This window comes from Pongo pygmaeus, chromosome 18, assembly GCF_028885625.2.
Source record: "Pongo pygmaeus isolate AG05252 chromosome 18, NHGRI_mPonPyg2-v2.0_pri, whole genome shotgun sequence".
NCBI classification, from domain to species: Eukaryota; Metazoa; Chordata; class Mammalia; order Primates; family Hominidae; genus Pongo; species Pongo pygmaeus.
Window position 1 is genome coordinate 12,166,414 of NC_072391.2, and position 25,927 is coordinate 12,192,340.

The 25,927-nt window shown below is 40.4% G+C and overlaps 1 protein-coding gene across 14 annotated transcripts in view; it reads left to right on the forward strand.

The window, feature by feature from the left end:
- ATF7IP2 (activating transcription factor 7 interacting protein 2) overlaps window positions 1–25,927 on the forward strand; it is a 94,966-nt gene that overhangs the window by 35,396 nt on the left and 33,643 nt on the right. For 7 of the 14 annotated variants that reach the window (XM_054455158.2, XM_054455153.2, XM_063654650.1 and 4 more), the window contains 5 exons: window positions 7,257–7,407; window positions 8,852–9,681; window positions 11,760–11,884; window positions 16,310–16,444; window positions 18,685–18,783. In XM_054455158.2, coding sequence (XP_054311133.2) covers window positions 8,862–9,681; window positions 11,760–11,884; window positions 16,310–16,444; window positions 18,685–18,783 — 1,179 coding nt within the window. In that variant the 5' untranslated portion in view covers window positions 7,257–7,407; window positions 8,852–8,861. Of the gene's footprint in view, window positions 1–3,043; window positions 3,127–7,256; window positions 7,408–8,851; window positions 9,682–11,759; window positions 11,885–16,309; window positions 16,445–18,684; window positions 18,784–25,927 lie in introns of all 14 variants that reach the window. The other 7 variants (XM_054455163.2, XM_054455164.2, XM_054455165.2 and 4 more) reach the window with 2 other exon arrangements.

A 25,927-nucleotide genomic window follows, 5' to 3' on the forward strand; every position in this document is an offset into this window, starting at 1 on the left:
GTCAGGAGCTATAATTAAACCAGCACAAGAAATCGAAATTTGCAAGTGATCGTAAGATTGGAGTAATAATTCTCTAATGGGGCAGCACAAAGTATATCATCCATATAATGAATAATGTAACACTGTGAACATTTTTTACGAGTAGATTCAATTGCTTGCCCTACATACGTCTGGCAAATTGGTGGACTGTTTAAAATGCCTTGTGGCAACACTTTCCAATGAAAATGCTTAGCAGGCTGCAGGTTGTTTACCGCAGGAATTGTAAATGCAAGCCATTCATGGTCTTGCTCAGCTAAGGGGATAGTAAAGAAATAGTCTTTTAAATCTATGACTATTAAAGGCCAATTTTTCAGAATCATAGCAGGAGAAGGCAGTCCTGGCTGTAATGCCCCCATAGGTTGTATAACTGAATTAATGGTCCTTAAGTCAGTTAATATTCTCCATTTACCTGATTTTGTCTTAATTATGAAAACTGGAGAATTCCAAGGGGAAAATGTTTGAGCTATGTGTCCTTTTTCTAATTGTTCAGTAACTAAGTCCTCTAAAGCCTCCAGTTTCTCTTTGCTCAGCAGCCATTGTTCTATCCAAATTGGCTTATCTGTTAACCATTTTAAAGGTATAGGTTCTGGAGGCTTAACAGTGACCACCATCAAAAATGATATCCTAAACCTTGGCGGGAACTTTGTCTTTCCACTTGAAGCGGTTCCTTCAAACTTTGCAAATTTTTTCCTAGCCCCATACCAGGGACATACCCGGTTTCATGCATCATATGTTGACTTTGAGGGCTGTATAATTGCTCTAGAATTAGAACTTGTTCTCCTCATTGTTGTAATAAATCTCTCCCCCATAAATTTATGGGTATAGAAGTTACAATTGGTTGTCCCAGGTTGTCCCATCGGGCCCTTCACAATGTAAGATATAACTATTTTGATATACTTCAGGGGCTTTACTAACTTCAACTATGTTAAATTGAGCAGGTTGAATTGGCCATGAGGACAGCCAGTGCTGTAGAGAAATGAATGAAATGTCCGTTCCTGTATCTACCAAACTTTTAAATTTCTTACCCTGAATAGTTATTTCACAGATAGGACATTTATCAGTAATTTGATTCACCCAATAAGCTGCTTTGCGTTGTTTATTTGTGCTTCCAAATCCTCCTGTTCGTTTAGTTTCACTTTTCCCCATTTCCACTTACAGCACAATCAGGAGCTGTGCTATACATGCTCCTGGCTCTGTTTTCCAGGGAACAGAAGTAGATATTGCAATTTGAATTTCCCGATTGTAATCTGAATTAATGACTCCTGTATGTACTTGCACTCCTTTTAAATTTAAACTAGAGGCCAGGTGCAGTGGCTCACGCCTGTAATCCCAACAGTTTGGGAGGCCGAGGCAGGCAGATCACGAGGTCAGGAGATCAAGACCATCCTGGCTAACATGGTGAAACTTCGTCTCTACTAAAAATACAAAAAATTAGCCAGGTGTGGTGGTGGGCACCTGTAGTCCCAGCTACTCAGGAGGCTGACGCAAGAGAATGGTGTGAGCCTGGGAGGTGGAGCTGGCACGGAGCCAAGACCGCGTCAGTGCACTCCAGCCTGGGTGACAGAGTGAGACTCCATCAGATAAATAAATAAATAAATTTATTTATTTAAACTAGACCTACCTAGAAGTAATGTTGGCATCATCTGGCTGGAGACAGCAACATTCTTTAACAGTCCTGTTACAAAAGGAGAACCTGGTCTATATTGATTTATAGCTTGTTTAAATTCTTTAAGTATTTTAAAAGGAAAAGGCTCAAACGTAGCTATGATATTTCCCTGTTGATATGGGTGGTGTATTCTAACAGGGAACTGCCAAGCGTCTATATCACCCTCGTCTAGCTTGCTGAATTCCTGCCTGAAAAGAACTGAGAGTGGTCGCTCAAGGCACTGCCCAGTTCCTGGGGCATCTACTTTTCACCCACTGTCCTCTGGAAAAAGATTTGGAGGGTCAGGCCACTCTTTTTCTTCAAAATAATGAGGGGGTGCAGAAGGGTAGGGCCAAACCTCTCCCTCCTTTGCCACTTTAGCTTTAGCTGGCCAACAAACCTGCTCTGTCACCTCTTATGTTACTTTGTTATACCCTCCTTCCTCATCATCAGTGTGAAAAGGTTCCAAGGTGGAACGAACCAGAGCCCACACTTGTCCCATTGTTACCCTGATGCTTCTGAGCTCCCCTTCTTACCACAGGGATTGCTTAAGAGTACTCTGGTGTCCTCCAGCGTAGTTCTACGTTCTCCAGTCGTCGCTCTGGCACACGCATAGAAATACAGAGTGTGGAGCAGGAATCGGGGCTGATAGCCTTCATAGCTGAGAGCCACGAACAGAGTTTTACCCACGTATTTATTGATAGCAAGCCAGTGATAAGCATTGTTTCTAAAGATTATAGTTTAAATCGGGAAACAAAAGGATGGGCTCTGGCTAGTTATCTGCAGCAGGAACATGTCTTTAAGGCACAGGTCACTCATGCTATTGTTTGCGGTTCTGGAACGCCTTAAGGGGTTTTCCGCCCTGGGTGGGCCAGGTGTTTCTTGCCCTCATTCTGGTAAACCAACAACCTTCAGCGTGGGCGTCATAGCTATCACAAGCATGTCACACTGCTGCAGAGATTTTGTTTATGGCCAGTTTTGGGGCCTGTTTATGGCCAGATTTGGGGTCCTGTTCCCAGCAGACCCCTATCTCTCACCATAAGCAAAACTTAACTGAAAATGGATCAAAAACCTAAATATAAGCACTCATAAAACTTTAAAATTCTTAGGACGTTGGATTAGGCTGTAATACTTGCTAAAAACACATGTAAATGTGTTTTTAAATCTTTAGAAATTATGCTTTATGAAAATTTTATACTGTTTTCAAAGCATACCATCAAGGAATGGGAAAGACAATCCATATAATGTGAGGGAAAGTTTGTCAATTATATCTTATAAGGGACTTAATCTAAAATATATAAGGAACTCTTACAAGCCAGTAATAAAAAGGCAAATAACACAGTTTTTAAATTCTCAAAGAATCTGCATAGATATTTATCCAGAGAAGATGCACAAGCCTCCAAGAAGTACATGAAAAGATTCTCAACATCATTAACTGTCAGGTAAATACAAATCAAAATGGCAATAAGGCACCACATCAGTTGCAACGGGATGACTATACTAAGACAAACAGATGAGAAGTGTTGGTGAAAAGGTGTTAAAATTGGAACTCTCATCCACTGCTGGTTTGAATGTAAGTTGTTCCAGACATTTTGGGAAACAGTCTGGTAGTTCCTCAGAAGGTTAAATCTAGAGTTACCACATGACCAAATAATTCTACTGCTAGGTATATAGAACAAAGAAACATGAAAACATTACGTCGACATAAAAACTTGTACATGAATGTTTATATCAGAATTTTTTTTTTTTTTTTTTTTGACACAGTTTTGCTCGTGTTGCCCAGGCTAGCGTGCAATGGCTCAATCCCGGCTTACTGCAACCTCTGCCTCCCAGGTTCAAGCGATTGTCCCACCTCAGCCTCCTGAGTAGCTGGGTTTACAGGTGCCTACCACCATGCCTGGCTAGTTTTGTTTTTTTTTTTTTTTTTTTTTTGGATTTTTAGTAGAAACAGGGTTTCACCACGTTGGCCAGGCTGGTCTTGAACTCCTGACCTCAAGTGATCTGCCTGCCTCAGCCTCCCAAACTGCTGGGATTACAGGCATGAGCCACTGTGCCCAGCCGGAAATCTTTAAAGGTATTCAATTCCATGCAATTGTGAAGCAGATCCAGATCTTAAAAAAAAAAAAAAAAAATTAATGACACCTTAATATTAAATAATATAGAAACAATAATGTAAATAATGTAAATTAAGGCTTTAATATGGCATGTATAACTAATGTAAATGGATTAAATTTTGTTGAAAGACAAATTCATTAGGTGAAAATTTTTATGTATTACAAGAAACATAAATTGATACAAAAATGTTAAAAGTAGGCCAGGTGTGGTGGCTCACATCTGTAATCCCAGCACTTTGGGAGGCCGAGGTGGGCAAATCACCTGAGGTCGGGAGTTTGAGACCAGCGTGACCAACATTGAGGAACCCCGTCTGTATTAAAAATACAAAATTAGCCAGGCCTGGTGCCACACACCTGTAATTCCAGCTACCCGGGAGGCTGAGGCAGGAGAATCACTTGAACCCGGGAGGCAGAGGTTGCGATGAGGCGAGATCATGCCATTGCACTCCAGCCTGGGCAACAAGAGTGAAACTCTGTCTGGAAAAAAAAAAAAAAAGTTAAAAGTAAAGGATGGACAACATTATGTTCAGTAGGATTTACATCATCATAAAACATTAAAAGTACAGATTAGATAATTTTATTATTTCAAAATGAAGTTAACAGTGAGGATACAGCCAAGCAATTATGCATCTGAGGGAAAAATGAAAATAGGCCCTTTCCTCTTTCTATATGCTAAAATAAATTCTCGATGAATTAAATACTTAAATTGTAAATGACTTGAGAAAATATAATTAAAACTTGAGAAAATGTAATTCATCTTTTGCAGCGTGTGTTACAGGACAGTATTACCATCTCAAAGATCTGTGAGTTGTGGCTTATGTGACAGCAAATAATTCAAATTGGCTAAAGAGAGGAGTTCTGATGTTGGTAGGGATCCCCAATTAGTTTGGGTGGTTGTTTTTTATTCTCAGCAATGAATTCAACTTCACTAAACGGGTTCTATGATAGGCAAACTATATAGTTAGAAATATTTAACTTGAGCCTTTTATCAGCAGTTTTACTTGTCTTCACTAAGCCTTGTCATGCAGACGTTTTCCAGGTGAAATACCCCTCCTCAGAGCCGTAAGTTTAACCAGTTATGAAGTGTGTAATGTTAATGACCATTTAATTCATGTTTTTCATGAAGTTTAACAAATTTACTCTGAGCTGGCACTCTGTATTCTTACTATATATTGTAATAGTTGCACAGCCATGGTATAGCACCGTGTCCTTAAATAACTTACATCAGTGAAAGGCTTCTTTACCACCAGTAGGCTTCACAATTTCACACAACATGGGGTAGAGAAGGATGTCACAAGGAAGAGAGATCAAACTTTAACCAGAAAAGAAAAAAAATATTTAATTTGACTATATTAAAATTAGGAAGAGCCTGATAAGATACCTGTAACTCATGTAACAAAGGATTGACAAAGGAATATGTTTTTTGTTTTTGTTTTTTTGGTTTTTTTTTTTTTAAGACAGTGTCCTACTCTGTTGTCCAGGCTGAAGTACAGTGGTGTGATCTCGGCTCACTGCAACCTCCATCTCCCGGGTTCAAGCGATTCTCTTGCCTCGTCCTCCCAAGTAGCCGGGAATACAGATGTGTGCCACCACACCCAGCAAATTTTTGTAGTTTTTAGTAGAGACAGGGTTTCACCCTGTTGGCCAGGGTGGTCTCGAACTCCTGGCCTCAGGTGATCCGTTCGCCTCAGCCTCCCAGAGTGCTGGGATTACAGGCGTGAGCCACTGCACCTGGCTGGAGTATGGTTTATAATATGTTAAGTATGCTTTGAAAATGAAAGGGGAAAGACACCTCAAGAAGTCATGAGCAGGAAATAACCAGGAATTTTTACAGACAAGTAAACATAGCTAATTAACATAGGAAAAGATGATAGTAATTAGGGAAAGGCAAATTAAGACAATGAGAGCTAATTCTTTATCCAAGTAGATTGGCTAAAATTAAATCTGGCAATACCAAGGGTTCAAGAAGATGTGGCTCAGTGGTAACTCTTACGTATTGACTGTATGGATACAAACTGGTAAAACTGCTCCAGGAAATAATTTGGCTTTCTTGAAAAGTTGAACATGGATACGTTATCAGTATCCAGAAATTCACTCAGGAAATGCTTACACATAAGCACCTTGAGACAGAAATAATCAGAATAGCATTGTTGTGTCAGAACATCAACAAGAACTGGAGATGTAATCCCAACACTTTGGGAGGCTGAGGCATGAGGATCACTTGAGCCGAGGAGTTTCAGACTAGCCTGGGCAACACAGTAAGACCCAATATCCACAAAATTTTTTTTACAAATTAGCCAGGTGTGGTGGTGCATGCCTGTAATCCCGGCCTCTTAGGAGGCTGAGGTGGGAGGATAGCTTGAGCCTGGGAGGTTGGAGCTGCCATGAGCCATGCTGCACTCCAGCCTGGGTAACAGAGCAGCAAGACCCTGTCTCAAAAAAAAAAAAAAAAAAAGGAACTGGAGATGACCCAAAGATCTTTCACAAATGATCAGATAGGTAAATTTTGGTATATCTACCCAATGAATTATTACAGTGCAAAGAAGAACATGAATTATTGCTATACATAAGCACATGGATGAATTTTATACATATATATAACTGAAAAAACAAGTATTAGCTATAATTTGCTCAAAAACAAAATTAAACAGTATATTTGTTTACGTATGACATTTATGATGAAACTAGAAAAAGTAATAGAATTATAAACTAAGTTTAGGATACATCATCAGGATGGAGAAGAGGTGCAAGGGGCATAGTCTGGAGAAACATAAGTAAATGCAGGTTCCTGATAGTATTCTACTTATTTGTTGCGGGTGTTTCAAAGATGTTCACTTTATTATACTTTGTAATTAACACATATTACAAGTCTTTTGTATGCATCAAATGTAGAGGCATTTTTTTACTCCAGAGCTTAAATTTCAGCACGTTTTACTAGTTTGGGCCTTTTCCAAAGGCCCTTAGAAGGGCCATAGTAAATATGTTCACGTGGTTGGATGTTTTTATCAGATTTACAATAGTAAGATATTTTAAGTATAGTCATTTAAGACCCCTGTCTCTCTTCACCTTGATTTCTTCTTTGTGTCAGCTGGCAGTAGAGTGGTTTCAGGCATTTTGTGATTGGGGGATTTATTTGTGTTTAGTGGGATGTGTTTGTGATTCAGAGTCATTTCTGGATGTAGGTAATTATAGTCTGTCAGCCTGATTGTGTTGGGAATGTGGTCTCTGGTGCCTGGCACCTGTAATATGTGAGTATTAGAGAAACCAAAGTTTGCAATTTATGAAACCAGAAGGTAATCAGGAAAAAATTCCCAATTGAATCTGATGTTTAAAATTTTAAGTGTAGGATTTCATTCTTATCAATTTCCAGTCAAAACAGCACTTTTCTCCTATCAAAAATAATAACATAGCACATTCAATTATAAATTCACCATATATTTATTTTCTTTTTTTGATAGGAATCCTGCTTTTTTTTTTTTTCTTTGAGACACGGTCTTGCTCTGTCACCCATGCTGGAGTGCAGTGGTGCAATCACAGATCACGGCAGTGTCTAATTCCTGGGCTCAAGTGAACCTCCTGTATCAGCCTCCTGAGTAGCTGAGAGCACAGGTATGTGCCACACACACCTGGTTGAATTCTCCCTTTAAAGTAATACAATAATGTTTTTATTTGTAGGACACAAAACTGTAGCAGTGTCTTCAGGCAAAGCTGCTAGTTTTATGCATCATGATTATCAGTTTTAGCAAATACATCATAAAACCATGCTAGAGGAAAGATTTGATTTGTTCATTTTCTTTGGAAAATAACACAAAAATTGTATTCATGAAGAGACTGTCAAATAATACACAGTCCTATAGGAAAAATAGAATTGTATAGGCGTATTAGGGTCTTAATTAATGAAGAGTGTTGTGCTGTTTTTTGGATTTATTTAGTATATATATCAGGTTTGTTTATATGTTTGTTTTAAGACAGAGTCTCGCTCTGTCATCCAGGCTGGAGTACAATGGCACGATCTCGGCTCACTGCAACCTCTGCCTCCTGGGTTCAAGTGATTCGCTTGACTCAGCCTCCCAGAAGCTGGGATTACAGGCATGTGCCAGCATGCCTGGCTAATTTTTGTATTTTTAATAGAGATGGCATTTTGCCCTGTTGGCCAGGCTGGCCTGAACTCCTGACCTCAGGTGATCCACCTGCCTCGGCCTCCCAAAGTGCTAGGATTACAGGCGTGAGCTACCGCACCCGGTTAGTTGGCTTGTTTATTTAAGCTGGAATGTTATGTATCTTAGTGCTGGTTTTATTTTATTTTATTTTATTTTTTTTTGAGACCGTCTCACTCTGTTGCCCAAGCTGGAGTACGGTGGCGCGATGTTGGCTCACTGCAACTTCCACCTCACAGGTTCAAGTGATTCTTGTGCCTCAGCCTGCCGAGTAGCTTGGGATTACAGGTGCATGCCACCATGCGTGGCTAATTTTTGTACTTTTAGTAGAGACAGGATTTCACCACGTTGGCCAGGCTGGTCTCGAACCCCTTACTGCAAATAATCCTTCTGCCTCAGCCTCCCAAAACTGCTAGGATTACAGGCATGAGCCACCACACCTGGCCACATTTATTTTAGAAACTTGAACATTAGGAAAGCTTAAACAAATGCCATTATGTATAGAAAATGGAATATTTTATAAAAACTTTTTTTTTGTTTTTATGAATAAGTGCAATGTAATCTTTAGATTATTTAAACTATGACTTACCTGGATGAATCAATAGTGAATGGTTATAGCACTGAGGTGATATAACAAGAAGTGGCTAGATAAAACTATCAGGTAGAGGCTTACTAGCAATACAGATTTTGAATTTATGTAGTTTAGATTTATAGAAACAATAGAAAAGATTTGTATGTTTTCAGTGTCATGAAAATGGATATAATTTTCAGTAAGGTGATTATCTAAATCTGGAGAGACAGTGTCAATGTTATTTTAATAAAATAACTTTAATTCAGTAGTAAATAACTTTTGTTCACTAGAGAAATGCATTTAAATATGATGTCTTAAATTCCAGGATATGAAAGATGGCAAGTCCAGATAGAAGTAAACGGAAGATATTAAAAGCCAAAAAAACAATGCCCCTAAGTTGCCGGAAGCAAGTAGAGATGCTGAATAAGTCAAGGAATGTTGAAGCGCTGAAAACAGCAGCAATTGGGAGTAATGTTCCAAGTGGTAATCAGAGTTTCAGTCCTAGTGTCATAACTACCAAATGTAGCCCTTCTGAAAATGATGCATCCTCATTGGACTCTAATAAAAATTCAATATCAGAGAAAAGTAAAGTATTCTCTCAGAATTGCATAAAACCAGTAGAAGAAATTGTTCATTCAGAAACAAAATTGGAACAAGTTGTTTGTTCGTACCAAAAGCCAAGTAAAACAACAGAATCCCCCAGCAGAGTCTTCAAAGAAGAGGCAAAAGATTCACTGAACACTTCTGAAAACGATTCTGAGTATCAGACAAATGTAACAAGATCCCTTTTTGAGCATGAAGGGGCTTGTAGTCTGAAGTCCAGTTGCTGTCCACCCAGTGTATTGAGTGGTGGTGTTCAGATGCCAGAGTCTACAGTAACCAGTACCGTGGGTGATAAGAAAACTGACCAGATGGTTTTCCATTTAGAAACAAACTCCAATTCAGAATCACATGATAAAAGGCAAAGTGACAACATTTTATGTTCAGAACACTCAGGTTTTGTGCCTGTTGAGAAAACACCTAATTTGGTGAATTCAGTCACTTCTAACAACTGTGCTGATGACATTTTAAAAACCGATGGGTGTAGTAGAACCAGTATTTCAAATTGTGAAAGTGCAGACTCAAGGCAGTCATCACTTGACACTAATAACAACAGTAAGTATATACTTATGCACCTTTTAGAAAAATTAAAATAGTCACTTTTCTTTAGGGTATTTTAAAGTCTCAAATATACAAACAAGTAGAGTATAGGCAGGAAAAAGGTAAATGACAATTATTTCACAGTATCTTGTTTCTGAACCATTCTTAGTGAGGTGGGGGACAGGTATCCACCATATTAAAAGGGTAATTATTGCAAAGAAGGAATCAATCACTTTTCCTTAAGTACAAAATATCAAAAGGTGGTTTATAGCAATTATTTGGTTCATTTCATATACATCTCTTCTTATTTTGAAGTTTTATTAGATTAAGAAGGAGGCTAATTGAAAGAGTGGGTTTTAAAAATTGTTGGTAATCCTATTTCTTTCTTTCTTTTTTTTTTTTTTTTTTTTTTTTTTTGATACGGAGTCTCTCTCTGTCGCTCAGGCTGGAGTGTAGTGGTGCGATCTTGGCTCACTGCAACCCCCACCTCCCGGGTTCAAGTGATTCTCCTGCCTCAGCCTCCTGAGTAGGTGGGATTACAGGTGGGCACCACCACGCCAGGCTAATTTTTTTTTTTTTTTGTATTTTTAGTAGAGACGGGGTTTCACCATGTTGGTCATGCTGGTCTCGAACTCCTGACCTCATGATCCACCCGCCTTGGCCTCCCAAAGTGCTGGGATTACAGGCGTGAGCCACTGTGCCCAGCCAACCCTATTTCTTTCTATAGAATTGACCTGTAAATCACATGCTAAGTATAAGATGATAGATAATATATTCACACATGTGTGTATATGTGTGTGTGTAGAGAAAGAGAAGCACCCCAAATAATAAATGAAGTCCTTGGGTTATAACATCATTAAAATAGCAAAAGTGAATTTCATTTGAAGTAGGGTATTTTGTTAATGAAATAGAAAAAAACTGATTTAATGCTATAAATTTTGTGTTCTTGTCTAGACTACAGAATGGTCATTTAACAAGATGAATTTGAAATTGGTTAAAAATAATAACAGTATCATCTATTTAAAATATGTATAATAGGACTGGTTGAGTGCGGTGGCTCACGCCTGTAATTAACAGCACTTTGGGAGGCCGAGGCAAGAGGATCACTTGAGTCATCAGGCTATCCTGGGCAACAGATCCAAGACCCTGTCTCTTAAAGAAAAAAAAAAAAGCCGGGCGCTGTGCCTAACGAGTATAATCCCAGCACTTTGGGAGGTCGAGGCAGGTGGATCACCTGAGGTCAGGAGTTCAAGACCAGCCTGGCCAACATGGCGAAACCCTGTCTCTACTAAAAATACAACAAAAATTAGCCAGGCGTGGTGGTGGGCCCCTATTATCCCAGCTACTCGGGGACTGAGACAGGAGAATTGCTTGAACCTGGGGGGCGGAAGTTGCATTGAGCCAAGATCGTGCCACTTCACTCTAGCCTGGGCGACAAGAGCGAGACTCCTTCCCAAAATGAAAAAAGAGTACCTTTATATAAAATAACATAGAACCACTCAAGTCACTATAAATAGAGAATTAAATGCCATAATTTGTTAAGTTTTTGTTTGTATTGAATTATTAAGTAAGATTAAAGGGACAGAGTATCTGAGACCAGAACCCTACCTAAGATAACTGATTTTTTTTTTTAAGGTTAGTTTGTGGGTATGTTTTTATGCAATTGAATGTTCTAAAAAATGCTGCAGTCACATTTTAGTTTTTCCATTTGCTCAGAGGGTCTCTAAATTAGAGAATTCCTATTTCCTTCTCTTTTTTCCTCCTTGAAACAGGGTCTCACTGTGTTGCCAAGGTTGGAGTGCAGTGGTTGAGGTGCTCACTGCCGCCTCAACCTCCCAGCCTCAAGCAATCCTCTCACCTCAGCCTCCTGAGTAGCTGAGACTACAGGCATTCCCCACCATACCCAGCTAATTTTAAATTTTTTGTGGAGATGAATTTTCACTATATTGCCCAGGCTGGTCTGGAACTCCTGGCCTTAAGCCACCCTCCCTCCTTAGCCTCCCAGAGTGTTGGGATTACAGACATGAACCACCACAGTGAACGTGTTTTTTTCTTTAAAATATCTTTCTTTCTAATCTCTCCATCTTCTCAAGGCCATTATCAGAAGAAGAGGATGTTTTCAGAAAACGAAGAAAACGTTAAACGCATGAAAACTTCAGAGCAAATTAATGAAAATATTTGTGTAAGTTTGGAAAGGCAAACAGCATTCCTGCAACAGGTAAAATATTGGGGCTTAAATAAAACTTTTACTTTTGATTAGTAAAACATGGTAAAAGTTATTTATCTGGTCCCCACAGTGGCATAATACAGACGACTTTCACTTGATGCAAAGCTGGTGTGTGAAAGCCAAATTACCAGACAGACTGGGGAGAGAGAATTATTTACATTACCAAAACAGCTCTGGTTTCTTGTAAATGGTCTCATGCAGAATAACCTAGGGATCATGTGTAGGTAGAGTCCTGTTGCAAAAAGAGAATGGGCTTTCAGTCAGTATTACACTCATATTTGTCTGTAAGTCAGACACTGCATGACCTTCAGCTTTATTAAACAGTCCAGTCTCTTTTGTACTAATCATGGGGTTCTTAGATCTGCAGCTCTATCCGTTTGTAGATCTCACCACAACCCAGAAGACTCAAACAACCTGGAAGTCCATTGCAAAGTCCCTCTGCATTCAGGTTTACTTGCTCTATTTTCCAAACTTAAACGGATATGGTACATTATCTGACATTTTGGTTTATAGCATCATTAAATACACTTCTTGCTTTCATTGTGGCCTCATTTTATCTCATTGTACTACAGTCTCAATATGCATCTGATCAATTGTTAGCTGAAGTGTAGCATGTTTCAGTTCTAGTAGAATGGCTATACTGAGGACGGGTTTTGATGACCATGTTTTCCTATTTCACTACCACTAGAATGCCACCACTACAAATCATTACCTAGTAGACTAATGTCTCCCAGCTGTAATGGACCAAAAGTTCCCCGTCCAAACTACCCTGCAAACTGTTTCAGAAACAGAAACACTACCATTTTTTAAAACAGACCATTACAATTACATAGTTACATATACTATGAATGTGTATTCTTCACCTAATAATAAGGGAAAATAAAGGGAAAGACTTACGCAGAACCAGCTTAAAGGGTGAGTCAACAGTTTTTCCGTGTCTACCTTTTGGTTTTCTTTGAAGAAGACCAAAGGAGACAATAAAAAATCTGTAAGTGTTATGTTGTTGGCAGGGAAAGGGTAGAAGTATGGTAAGCATGGATCCTAGCCCTAAGGACCATGTTATTCAAGAAGAAGGTCGGGGATTCCAGCTGTGTCTTGTTTCCAGTAATTAGTAGCTGAAGTGAGAAGTAAGTTTTTGTTTGTTTGTTTGTTTGAGGCAGAGTCTCACTTTGTCACCCAGACTGGAGTGCAGTGGCACAGTCTCAGCTCCGTGCTACCTCCACCTCCTGAGTAGTTGGGACTACAGGTGTACACTAGGACACCCAGCTAACTTTTTGTGTGTATTTTTAGTAGACAAGTTTTACCATGTTGGCCAGGCTGGTCTTGAACTGCTGATCTCAAGTGATCGGCCCGCCTCGGCCTCCCAAAGTGCTGGGATTACAGGTGTGAGCCACCGCGCCCAGCCAGAAGTAAGTTCTGATGTGTACATAACCATCTCTAAATAGCTAGCTTTTCCTCACTTCTTATTCCTGTCCAAACAGTTACCTCTCTAAACCATATCTAGATGTTTACCTTGTTTGAATCTCAATGAGATAGCCCTCCCCGTCATTCTGACATTGTTCTCCACTACTGAAAGATTCCTACAGTGATCGTTTCTTAGCCTTTTGAGGTTTCATAAGGAGCATGGCCTGGTTAATTCCAGTTAAATTAATGAAGAGGAAGGGTTTTTCCTTTACAGTCTTAAGTTATTCACTCTACCCAGTATCTCAGAAAGTTGGAACAGATTGGAGATAAGTTTGTACTTTCTCCAAACTTTAGTCCAGTTTGGCTGCCATCTCCACTTTGAAGCCAGAACTTCAGTCTGATTCCCTGTTGATGGGCACATTACCATTGGTAAAAACATTTATGAGGTATTTGATGGAGGTTATTGTGTCTTCCTTCTGTATAAGGAACATTACCATTAAATTAGAACAAGTGTATAGTCTAACCAAGAGGAGTTACCCCATGGTGGGTACTTAGTCAAAAATGATCAAATTTAAGGACCTGTCCCAATGTGAACCACCAGGAGTACTTGTTTAAATTGTGGTTTCTTGAGCTAATAGTTGAAGACTGTTGTTTTAGGCTACTGCTTTCTCAAACGTACCTGATAAAAATCATTTGTAGTAATTGTTTAGTATACACCTTTACAGGCTCCTTTCCAAAAGATTGTGTTTGGTAGATACAGGATGGGGCCTAGGAATTTGATTTTTAACAACCATCCTATGTGATTGTTCCTCGCCAAGGATGAAGAACACTGTTAGAGAAACACTGTACAAAACAGTGTTTCCACATTCAAAACATTTAGATTTGTTTCTCCAAGGTTCATGTGGGTATGAGCTTCACATGCTGAACCCAGCCAGTGAACTAACAAACATGTGATGATCCATAAAAACCACACGAGTAATAGCTAATGGTCATCGGTAAAAATAATAGTATTGGCCGGGCATGGTGGCTCACGCCTATAATCCTAGCACTTTGGGATGCCAAGGTGGGTGGATCACTTGAGGTCAGGAGTTCAAGACCAGCCTGGCCAACAATGGTGAAACCCTGTCTCGGCTAAAAATATAAAAATTAGCTGGACATGGTGGAGCATGCCTGCAGGCTCAGCTACTAGGGAGGCTGAGGCAGGAAAATCACTTAAAGCTGGTGGGCGAAGGTTGCAGTGAGCGGGGATCACGCCGCTGCACTGCAGCCTGAGCGACAGAGCGAGACTCTGTCTCAAAAAATAATAATAATATGTGTTATTGAGCCTTTTTTTTAAAAATAATACATTTTGAGCACATTCATTTGCTCACATGTTCAAAAGTTATGAAAGTAAAAATGACAATCATGTCTAATGTAGAGAAACCATGGAAGAAATCTTAGTGAAGCATTAGAGAAGAGATCAAGTAGACAATGTTGAAGAGTGAGAACACTTGGAAACAGGAAGGAAGAGCCTTGGGAATGATCAGAATTAAAGAATATAATCATCCGGGTGATATCAATATAAGAGTTTAACATAGGAACTATGTGTTCTATTTTGAGCATCATGAAGCAAGATACTGGAGGAAAAAATACATAAATATTATAAATACCTTAAATGTATCATAACACGTCATATTAACAAAGACTACTTACACTGTGATGAAAATTGCTTACCAGGAGGATACACACTAAGTAAAAAACTACAGTGAATGTTTCTGAATGTATGGCTCAGCAGAGCTGCTCATATCAGTGGGCATTGAAATTAATTATTCTCCCTGAAAATGGGCCAGTCTGTTTTCAAAAAAAAAAGATAATGAAGTTCATTAATTTTTCATATTATAGCTACTACGATTTGTTAGAATGGCATACATTATGCCAGATAACATTGGTAACTACATAATTGTCCTTGGCTATTTTTCCCCTTTTTTTTTTTTTTTTTTTTGAGCTGGAGTACGGTGGTGTGATCTCGGCTCACTGCAACCTCCCCCTCCCGGGTTCAAGCAGTTCTCCTGTCTCAGCCTCCTGAGTAGCTGAGACTATGTCGCCTGCCACCATGCCTGGCTAATTTTTGTATTTTTAGTAGAGTCGGGGTTTCACCATGTTGGTCAGGCTGGTCTTCAACTCCTGACCTCGTGATCTGCCCACCTTGGCCTCCCAGAGTGTTGGGATTACAGGCGTTGAGCCACTGCACCCGGCTGGCTTCTTTCAGTTTTAGCACCATGCTCTAACTAGCTGGGCTAACCAACTGATTGGTATTATTTCAATTTTAATAATAAGAAAGCCACCCCCTAAAAAAATTATGGAAGTAATGGTGATTATCTTACCTATTTATTTCTTTCATATCAATTCAGTGTTTTTTATTTTATGGTGCTCTTTTGCGTATTACCTTATGTTCCTTTAAGAATCCTTTGAGTATCACTTGTTCAACATTTATTATATTATCTACTCATTTGTTGACAAGGAAAATGAAGCTCAAAAATAATGTGACTGACTAAAGGGTCAAGTAGCTTATTAGTGGTAATGTCAAGACTCACACTTGTGTAATTTGTTCTATATCTGCTACAGACCAACCAACCATTTTCATCAGGCTCTAGTTTTCAGATAAGTAGAGTTCCTTTATATGGAATACTAACTAGGAGTTATGGACATTAAAAAATATAAATGGCATATAGTCTTTTAATTGTTTCTATAATGTATAGTATGGAATTCAAGTGGAACTATAGGAAACTAAAGTTAGCATTATGAGAATTTAATTTCTAACATGTCCAGTATACTTAAATATTGGGTGTGTTCTGAGTTTAATATTCAAGTTTTATAAAACTTAGTGGTATAGTTATATAAACATACAAATATAAATAAACTATTTAATTGGTTACAGTAAATCTGGAAAAGAGCAAGGCTTTTTAAGTAGAAAGTAAAATTGCTTTGAAATTTGAAACGTAGGGTGTTTTGGTTTTTATTTTAAAATCCTAGGTCAGACATTTGATTCAACAGGAGATCCATAGCATAAATTATGAACTATTTGATAAGAAACTGAAAGAATTGAACCAACGCATTGGGAAGACAGAGTGCAGAAATAAACATGAAGGAATAGCTGATAAACTCTTGGTAAGTTTTGATTACATTTGAGTCTCTTTTAGGGGAGTAGGGGGTGTTGTTGCTCTGTTGCTCAGGCTGCAGTACGGTGGCTCACTGCAGCCTCTGCCTCCTGAGCTCAAGCAATCCTCCCACTTCAGTCTCCAGAGTAGCTGGGACTACAGGTGCACACCACCATGCCCTGCTAATTTTTGGGTTTTTTTTTTTTTTTGTAGAGATGAGGTTTCACCATGTTGCCCATGCTTCCCTCAAACTCCTGAGCTCAAGTGATTCTCTAGTCTCAGCCTCCCAAAGTGCTGGGACTACAGGCGTGAGTCACCACACCTGGCCCATGTGAGTCCTTTTAAAGAGAAGAATTTGGTGAGATTTTTCATATTAGCAAAAGAAAACAAGGGAAGACATATCTGATTTCTGGCCATTAGCCTAATGTAAGAACATATCATAGGCAATGTAATTTATTATAGCTTAGCAGTATTGGCTTTTGAGAAATACTCATAGAACTGTTAGGCATTCTGTCAATTGACAGGCTTAATACTTAGGCAGTTTAGGCTGGGCGCGGTGGCTCATGCCTGTAATCCCAGCACTTTGGGAGGCCAAGGTGGGCGGATCACAAGGTCAAGAGATCGAGACCGTCCTGGCCAACATAGTGAAACGCAATCTCTACTAAAAATACAAAAATTAGTTGGGCATGGTGGCGTGTGCCTGTAGTCCCAGCTACTCGGGAGGCTGAGGCAGGAGAATTGCTTGAACCAGGGAGGCAGACATTGCAGTGAGCAGAGATTGCACCACTGCACTCCAGTCTGCCAACAGCGAGACTCCATCTCAAAAAAAAAAAAAAAAAATTACATAGGCAGTTTCTTTTAAACCTAAATATATCCTTTATTAGAACTTGTACAACCTGTTTCAAGCTTTTTTGGACTTTTTGTTTTCCTCTTCTAGTATTGTTTGCTTAATGATGTTTTTAACCACATTAATTTTATTGTAGAACAATTAGAAGTTTGAGTTTGTTGCTTTGTTTTGTTTGTTTGAGACAGAGTGTTGCTCTGTCGCCCAGGCTGGAGTGCGGTGGCTCGATCTCGACTCACTGCAAGCTCTGCCTCAGGGTTCACACCATTCTCCTGCCTCAGCCTACTGTACTCCCAGTAGCTGGGACTACAGGCACCTGCCACCGTGCCCGGCTAATTTTTTGTATTTTTAGTAAAGGCAGGTTTCACTGTGTTAGCCATGATGGTCTCAATCTCCTGACCTCGTGATCAGCCTGCCTCGGCCTCCCAAAGTGCTGGGATTACAGGCGTGAGCCACCACCCCCGGCCTTTTTTTTTTTTTTTTTTTAAACAGTCTCACTCTGTCGCCCAGGCTGGAGTGCAGTGGCGTGATCTCGGCTCACTGCAACCTCCGCCTCCCAGGTTGAAGCGAGTCTCCTGCCTCAGCCTCCCCAGTAGCTGGGACTACAGGTGCATGCCACCATGCCCGGCTAATTTTTTGTATTTTTAGTAGAGACGGGTTTCACCGTGTTAGCCAGTCTCCTGCCTCAGCCTTCCGAGTAGCTGGGATTACAGGCGCCTGCCAGTACACCCAGCTAATTTTTTGTATTCTTAGTAGAGATGGGGTTTCTCCATGTTGGTCAGGCTGGTCTCAAACTCCTGACCTCAAGTGATCTGCCCGCCTCGGCTTCCCAAAGTGCTGGGATTACAGGCCTGAGCCACTGCGCCCGGCCGAAGTTTGAGATTTTTATCTTCCTTGCCTTTAATATTATACAAGCATAGGCTGGGCATGGTGGTTCACGCCTGTAATCCCAGCACTTTGGGAGGCAGAGGCGGGTGGATCCTGGGGTCAGGAATTCAAAACCAACCTGACCAACATGGAGAAACCCCGTCGCTACTAAAAATACAAAATTAGCCAGGTGTGATGGCACATGCCTGTAATCCCAGCTACTTGGGAGGCTAAGGCAGGAGAATCACTTGAACTGGGAGGCGGAGGTTGCAGTGAGTTGAGATTGCACCATTGCACGCCAGCCTGGGCAACAAGAACGAAACTCCGTCTCAAAAAAAAAAAATTTATTTTTATATATATATATATGTATATTATACAAGCATAAAATGTGATTTCAAGCTTTTGCATATATTAGAATTTCTCATTTGGGTAGATGCCTAGGTCTTCCACAACTACTTTGGCAAATAATTTACCCTGTATCTCTATATGATATATAGTACTCTGGCGTAGTATTTATTTTTTTTCTCTTTTTCTTCTAGGCAAAAATAGCAAAACTTCAAAGACGTATTAAAACAGTATTATTATTTCAAAGGAATTGTTTGAAACCAAACATGTTATCCAGTAATGGAGCCTGTAAGGTTTGTATAAACACACAGGAATTTTAATAATCTATTTGACTCATATAAGTGGTTTGATTAGAAGAAATGAATATATTTCCAAGCTAGGACAGAAGGTGTAAAGGTAAGTAAGTTTTTACTTAGAGTGTTCCCATGAATCTGTCTCTGGAAAAGACACCCTTAGGTAGTACATGCCACTTGTATTTCTGTAGTAAAGGGAGTAGAAAGAGGATTGATGATTGCCAAAATTGGCTTCCCCCACCCCCATTTTATCATGAAAAGTATCAAATATATACAGCAAAGTTGAAATTATGTATTTTTATAGTTTATGTATATGAAATTATGTATAGTTTAAGTTCTGGGGTACATGAGCAAAGTGTGCAGTTGCATTACATAGGTATACACGTGCCATGGTGGTTTGTCGGACCCATCAACCTGTCATCTACATTAGGTATTTCTCTTAATGCTATCCCTCCCCTAGCCCCCCACCCCCCGACAGGCCCTGGTGTGTGATATTCCCCTCCCTGTGTCCATGTGTTCTCATTTTTCAACTCCCACTTATGAGTGAGAACATGTGGTGTTTGGTTTTCTGTTCTTGTGTTAGTTTGCTGAGAATGATGGTTTTCAGCTTCATCCATGTCACTGCAAAGGACATGAATTCATCCTTTTTTTTTTTTGGCTGCATAGTATTCCATGGTGTATAAGTGTCACATTGTCTTTATCCAGTCTATCATTGACGGGCATTTGGGTTGATTCCAAGTCTTTGCTATTGTAAATAGTGCTGCAGTAAATGTACATGTGCTTGTGTCTTTATAGCAGAATGATGTATAATCTTTTGGGTATATACCCAGTAATGGGATTGCTGGGTCATGTGGTAGTTCTGGCTCTATAGATCCTTGAGGAATCGCCACACTGTCTTCCACGATGGTTGAACTAATTTACACTTTCACCAACAGTATAAAAAGCGTTCCTATTTCTCCACATCCTCTCCAGCATCTGTTGTTTCCTGACTTTTTAATGATCGCCATTCTAACTGGCATGAGTTAGTATCTTACTGTGGTTTTGATTTGCATTTCTGTAATGACCAGTGATGGTGAGCTATTTTTCATGTTTGTTGGCTGCATAAATGTCTTCTTTGGAGAAGTGTCTGTTCATATCCTTCGCCTACTTTTTGATGGGGTTTTTTCTTGTAAATTTAAGTTCTTTATAGATTCTGGATATTAGCCGTTTGTCAAATGGATAGATTGCAAAAATTTTGTGCCATTCTGTAGGTTGCCTGTTCACTCTGATGATAGTTTCCTTTGCTGCACAGAATCTCTTTAGTTTAATTAGATCCAATTTGTCAATTTTGGCTTTTGTTGCTGTTGCTTTTGGTATTTTAGTCATGAAGTCTTTGCCCATGCCTGTGTCCTGTATGTTATTGCCTATGTTAGAAACAAGAGCTTGGAGTCACAAAGAAAACATGCACTCAAACAAAAGATTTCTCAGCAAGGCAAATTTACTTCTGCAGAAAGGTGCTGCCTGCATCAGTCACGATTGCAAAAGCACACTGAACAAAGGAAAGCAGGGGATTTTATTCCTAATGCCGTTCCTGTTTCTGTGTCCTCCCCCCATTAATTGGGGTCGGATCACACAATCTAAACTGATCCCAATTGACTAGGTTTAGCATTTAGAATAGGACAAAGAACCAGGAAGTTGGTTTGTACCTAACAACTTAAAGTAAGGTGGTGTGGGTCAGCTACAACTTTGGTAGATGGAGGGCATGCCTGGGTGTGTTAAAGGCAGGAAAGGTTACTTATAAAATAGAACAAAGGACAAGGAGGGTGAAACCCTTTGAAGAGAAACTGTTTGTTCCTAAAAATTTTCCCCCTCTTGAATTTACACATTTTCTTCTTCAAACTTATCTAACATGTCTTGACTTTGCTGTTCTTCTTGATTGTCTAGAAGTAAAAGCTTGTCAGAATAGGGTGGAAAAGAAATGAGGAAAGTTTTAGTAGGGGCTGTTTTTATAAGTTTTATTGTTTTATTGAACTAATCCATGAATAGAAGGTATGATACAGCAGCCAGTGGGAATGAGTACCCTAAGTATAATTGCGAGGGAAGTAAAAATAGAAGCCATGAGTCCTTTCCATTTACCAAATGACCTTTCTAACCATCCTGTAAAGGGGTCATTTACCCCAGAATTCCTGGTTAACTCATTAGATAAGGAGGTGAGACCTTGTAGAGGTTTAGTGATTGTTCCATGAGGAGCTGTATTGTTAGGGATGAAGGTACAACATTGGGTTCCTATCATGATACAGACTCCATCTTTTTCTGCTAGTATCATATCTAGTGCCATCCTATTTTCACAGGCCATTTGGCCCTAATTGCTCAGCTGTTCCTTTAATGGCATCCTTAGTATAACTGACAAGTTGTTGTTGGTTATAGTAGATATAATTTATCCAATCCACGTTTTTATTAACAGTTACCCACCAGAACAAGGATTTGAACCCTGCAGCTGTTTGGTTTCGTGCTTTAAATTTATCTGGTACCCCTCGTGGGACTCCAGTGGCATCTATATAAACGTGAGAATCAAAAGATCTTGAGGGGCCTCTCTTGTTTTATGGTGGTGTTTTTCCTTTTTCTGGTTGATGGAATGCCAGGGTGAAAGGGATGGCCAATTGAATTAGAGCACAAGTACTGGTCCAGTTATTTGGCAGAGTGTCCAGTAAGGGTCCACCACAGGACTACCATACATCCACTCGAGGATGAGTAAGGACAGACTGATTGGTAAGCTCTTAGAAAGGCTTAAGCTCACTGCATCCCTTTAGGTCTCCAAGAAATGCCAAATTTTCTCCCTGTCATGAGAGACACAAAGTAAAATTGGCATCGTTAGATGGAAGCTGGGTGGCCCTCAGGGACTGACCTGCAGGGTGCTGGACTTCAGGGAATAGCAGAGAGAGAGCTTGGCATGACTTATTACCCCACGCTGTGGGGTGCTAGAAGAGAGCTATCATACAGTCCACGCCCAGTCGATTTGAAGGCCATGCAAGTAGAAAGGGGACAACCTGGGCCTCTGGCCTACCGTGTGCACAAGCGTAACAACTGCTTTTGTTGAGAGTGCAAACAGAATATTCAATTCATTCCATGCAGGCATTTGCTTCTTGGTATCCAGTCTCAATTGCTAAAGTCTGTTTTAAATCTTTTACTTTTACAATAGCTACTTTAGTTTTGTCATTGGGAATGGGGTGAGGAGTGGCACCCACTATGTGATTTGGTGGATTTAGGGAAGGTGAAGTGGTAGGAGGTGGAGAATGGTGGACAAAATGTATTTCAAGGAGGCTATAGGGTCCCTTCCAGCAACATCTGCTCCTAAACCATAGAGACAGCCTAAGGTGGGCTTAGGGTCAATGGAAGTAGAAGTGGTAGTGGAGAGAAGGACTGGGTTACATTGGTAGGATTGACAATTAGAGGGGGTGGTTCATTTAGCGATGCAGAGATAAGGCTTTAGGGCAGCACAGGGACCTTCCGTAAAAGCCCAGCCTTGGTACTGAGTGGTCCAATAAACATGTTCCCGAGAGCTACAGGGTTTCAAATACCATGCTAGACGGTCACAACGGTGAGAGTTAGGGGTGGGTTCTGTGTGTTCTAGAGGGCCAGGGCAAAGGTACTAACCTGAAGAGACTAGTTGCCTTTGAGTTTGTAGGTCCCCACAGGGCATAACAAGACAAGCATCAAATGTAATTGTTTGAGGAAATGATGATCAGGTTACATTGATAATAAAATGTTCCTGGGTAGCTAACGAAAGAAAGAGGAGGCAAGTTAGACAGGTTAAGTTTTTTTGAATATTAGTTTGGAAGGTGTTGGCCCGGGAGTGACAACCTATGACTCCAAAGGGGGTCATGCCTTTTTCACCTGAGTGTGATGAGTTTACCCTTTCTTAATAATCCAGACTGCTGTCTCAGTGGTTAGGAGCACTAGATAAGGTCTCTCCCAGATTGGTTCGAGTTTTTCTTCTTTCCAGCTTTTGATGAGGACGTAATCTCCAGATCGATATGGATGCACTGGGAACTCAAGAGGTGGTGTTTGTGCTAAGAGACCTTGGGTCCTAAGAGAAGACAAAGTAGAAGATAGACCAAGTATATAATGTCTTTTTGAGGGGCAGTTCGAATTCTGAGCAGGGCAATGGGGAGACACTTGGTTCAAGGCAATGAAGTTTTCAAAATCGATTTAAATGATTCTTTAAAGTTTGGTTTATTTTTTTATACCTTCCTTGATGAAGGGGGATGCCATGGAGTATGATATTCCCAATTTATTCCTAGAGTTTGAGTAAGCCCTTTAACAATATTTGCAGTGAAACAAGTTCCATTATCTGAATCAGTGTTTTTTATTATTTCAAACCTGGGTACAATATTTTCAATTAATGCCTTAACTACATTATTAGCAGTTGCATTTGAAAAGGGAATAGCTTCTACCCAGTGAGTGAGGTGATCTACTATTACTAATAGGAATTTTAGGTGACTTATTGAGGTATTTCTCTGTAATCAGTTTGGACACTATGGAATGGTCTTAGTGCTGGACATCTTCCCCCAAGTGGTGATTTTTTTAGAGTTTGCTTATTAGTTTTCTTACATATTAAGCAACTATCTGTAACTTGTTTGGCTAGGGTATAAATTCCTTTACACCCATAAACTCTGAGAACTGCTTCACACATAGCTTGGGGTCCCCAATGGGTTCCTTGATGCAGCTGAGACAAGACCTCCTTCATGAGGGGTTTGGATAACATTTCTCTTTGGTCTGATAATACCCATTTCCCTTCTGAGTTTTCTTTAGCCCCTGTTTTTATTAATTTTTCTTTTTCAGTGGAAGAGAAAATGGGGACTGCGGTAGGGGGAGGAAGGCAAGGAGTTAAGTGAAAAACAGGCCTCTCAGAGGAAACAGCCACTTGTTTGGCTATTTGATCTGCAAGGTTATTTCCCTGACTTTGAAAAGAAAGGCTTTTCTGGTGTCCTGGGACATGGACAATAGCTATTTATTCTGGCAGCTGGAGATTATTGTATTTATTTATTTTTTTGAGACAGGGTTTCACTCTTGTTGCCCAGGCTGGAGGGCAATGGCGTGATCTTGGCTCACAGCAACCTCCGCCTCCCAGGTTCAAGCAATTCTCCTGCCTCAGCCTCCCAAGGAGCTGGGATTACAGGCATGTGCCACCATGCCCATCTAATTTTTTTGTATTTTTAGTAGAGACAGGATTTCTTTATGTTGGTCAGGCTAGTCTCGAACTCCTGACCTCAGGTGATCTGCCCGCCTCAGCCTGCCAAAGTACTGGGATTACAGGCATAAGCCACCGCTCCCAGCCCTGGAGATTATTTAATACATGGGTGATTAACTTTTTGTGAACTACGTCTTGACCTTTGCTATTAATAAGGTCTTGTTCAGTCCAAATGTTTCCAAAAGTGTGAGCTACCCTGAAAGCATACTTGGAATCAGTATAAATAGTCCCTTCTTGGTTCTGCAAGTGCGTTAGGCTTGATATAATGCAAACAATTCACATGTTTGGGCAGACCAATTATTGGGCAGTCTTCCTGACTCTACTTCTTCAAGGGCTTCCCCATTGATTGACTACTGAGTACCCATTATATCTTTTTCCTTCAGTTACTCAGGAAGAGCCACCTATAAATAAGTGCTGCCCTGTTTTGAAAGGGGTCTCTCTTAAATTAGGCCTAACTTTTGTACGGTAATTAATTAAATCTAAACACTCATGTTCAGGTCTCTTTAGATTTGGATCTCCAGTCAAGAAACCTGCTGGGTTAAGTGAATTATCAGTGGATAGTGTTAAATAATCTCTCTCTAACAGGATAGCTTCGTATTTTAAAATTCTTGAGTCAGTAAGCCACCTTGCTGCCTTTTGATTTAAGATGGTTCTAACTTGATGAGATGTGATTACAACCAACTTTCCACCAAAGGTTAGTTTTTGACTTGTTCCCTCCAGTCTTTAGGGGGTGAAGGAGTACAAGTCCTTGCCACCAACATAGGGCATAACCTATTTCCTCTTGGGAGGTAGGACTCTTACTATTAATATGTTCTATTGAAAGCTGACAAATCCAGTCCTCATATGACCCAAACTTTGGCCAGAAAACTGAGGGTTCGAGGATTGGTTCCTGGGTCCAAATGAAACAACAATATTTTATCATCTGTTGCTTTTTCTTGTGTTTAGTCCTTTCATTATCTTTCCAGTATTTTAACGTAAGCCCTAGGAGACTATCAGGGGGAATGTTACTGCTGCTAGTGTTATCCTTTTTATGCCCTACCTTATTGGGGTATTTCCCATCTTAGGGGTTTTGGGGTGATGCTCAATATCCTTTGTTGGAAATTTCTTGCCTTCCCGACTATTGGAAGTTTGTGTGAGGCTCAATGCCCCCTACTGGAGATTTCTTGCCTTTCCTTTCCTACAGCCTCAACCCGCCCCCTGCCCCCCAACCACTGGAGTTTTCTTGCACTCTTCTCCTTTTGCTTCGTCTTCTCTGGCCACTTCCCCAGAGGGAATTTAGGTCCTTCTTAACATTGATGGATCAGTATAAAACCGTGACGGGACCCCAAAGGGCCGCCATAAGCCATATGAGTTGACCACGGAACTGCAGATTGGACTCACTCACTCCGCACAGCAGTAGTGCTTGTTACAATTCATGCACTTTCAACCTCCAAGATACCCCAACCATCAGGGAAGCACTTCACCGCCCCAGCGGCTTTTATTACCTTGGTCTGTGCACATAGTTACCTGGTCGCCACAGTATTTGTAGTCCTCTTCTCGCGTTGCTGAGATTCCAGGTTTATTTGTCACAATGGGTGGTTCTTAGTCTCCAGCCTTTGAGGCCACTGCACCAAGTCAGTGTGATGCATCCCCTCCCAGAAGATGACCAGAGACCCTTCTCTGGAGGAGAATGGGATCCCGGGCAAGGCCCCCAAATTGTTAGAAATGAGCTGGGAGTTGCAAAGAAAACGAACACTCAAAAGACTTCTCAGCAAGGTAAATTTACTTCTGCAGAAGGGTGCTGTCTGCGTCAGTCACAATCACAAGAGCACACCGAACAAAGGAAAGCAGGGGTTTTTATTCCTAATGCCATTCCTGTTTCTGTGTCCTCCCTGTCTCCCCCCACCTCCCCCGTTAATTGGGGTCAGACCGCAC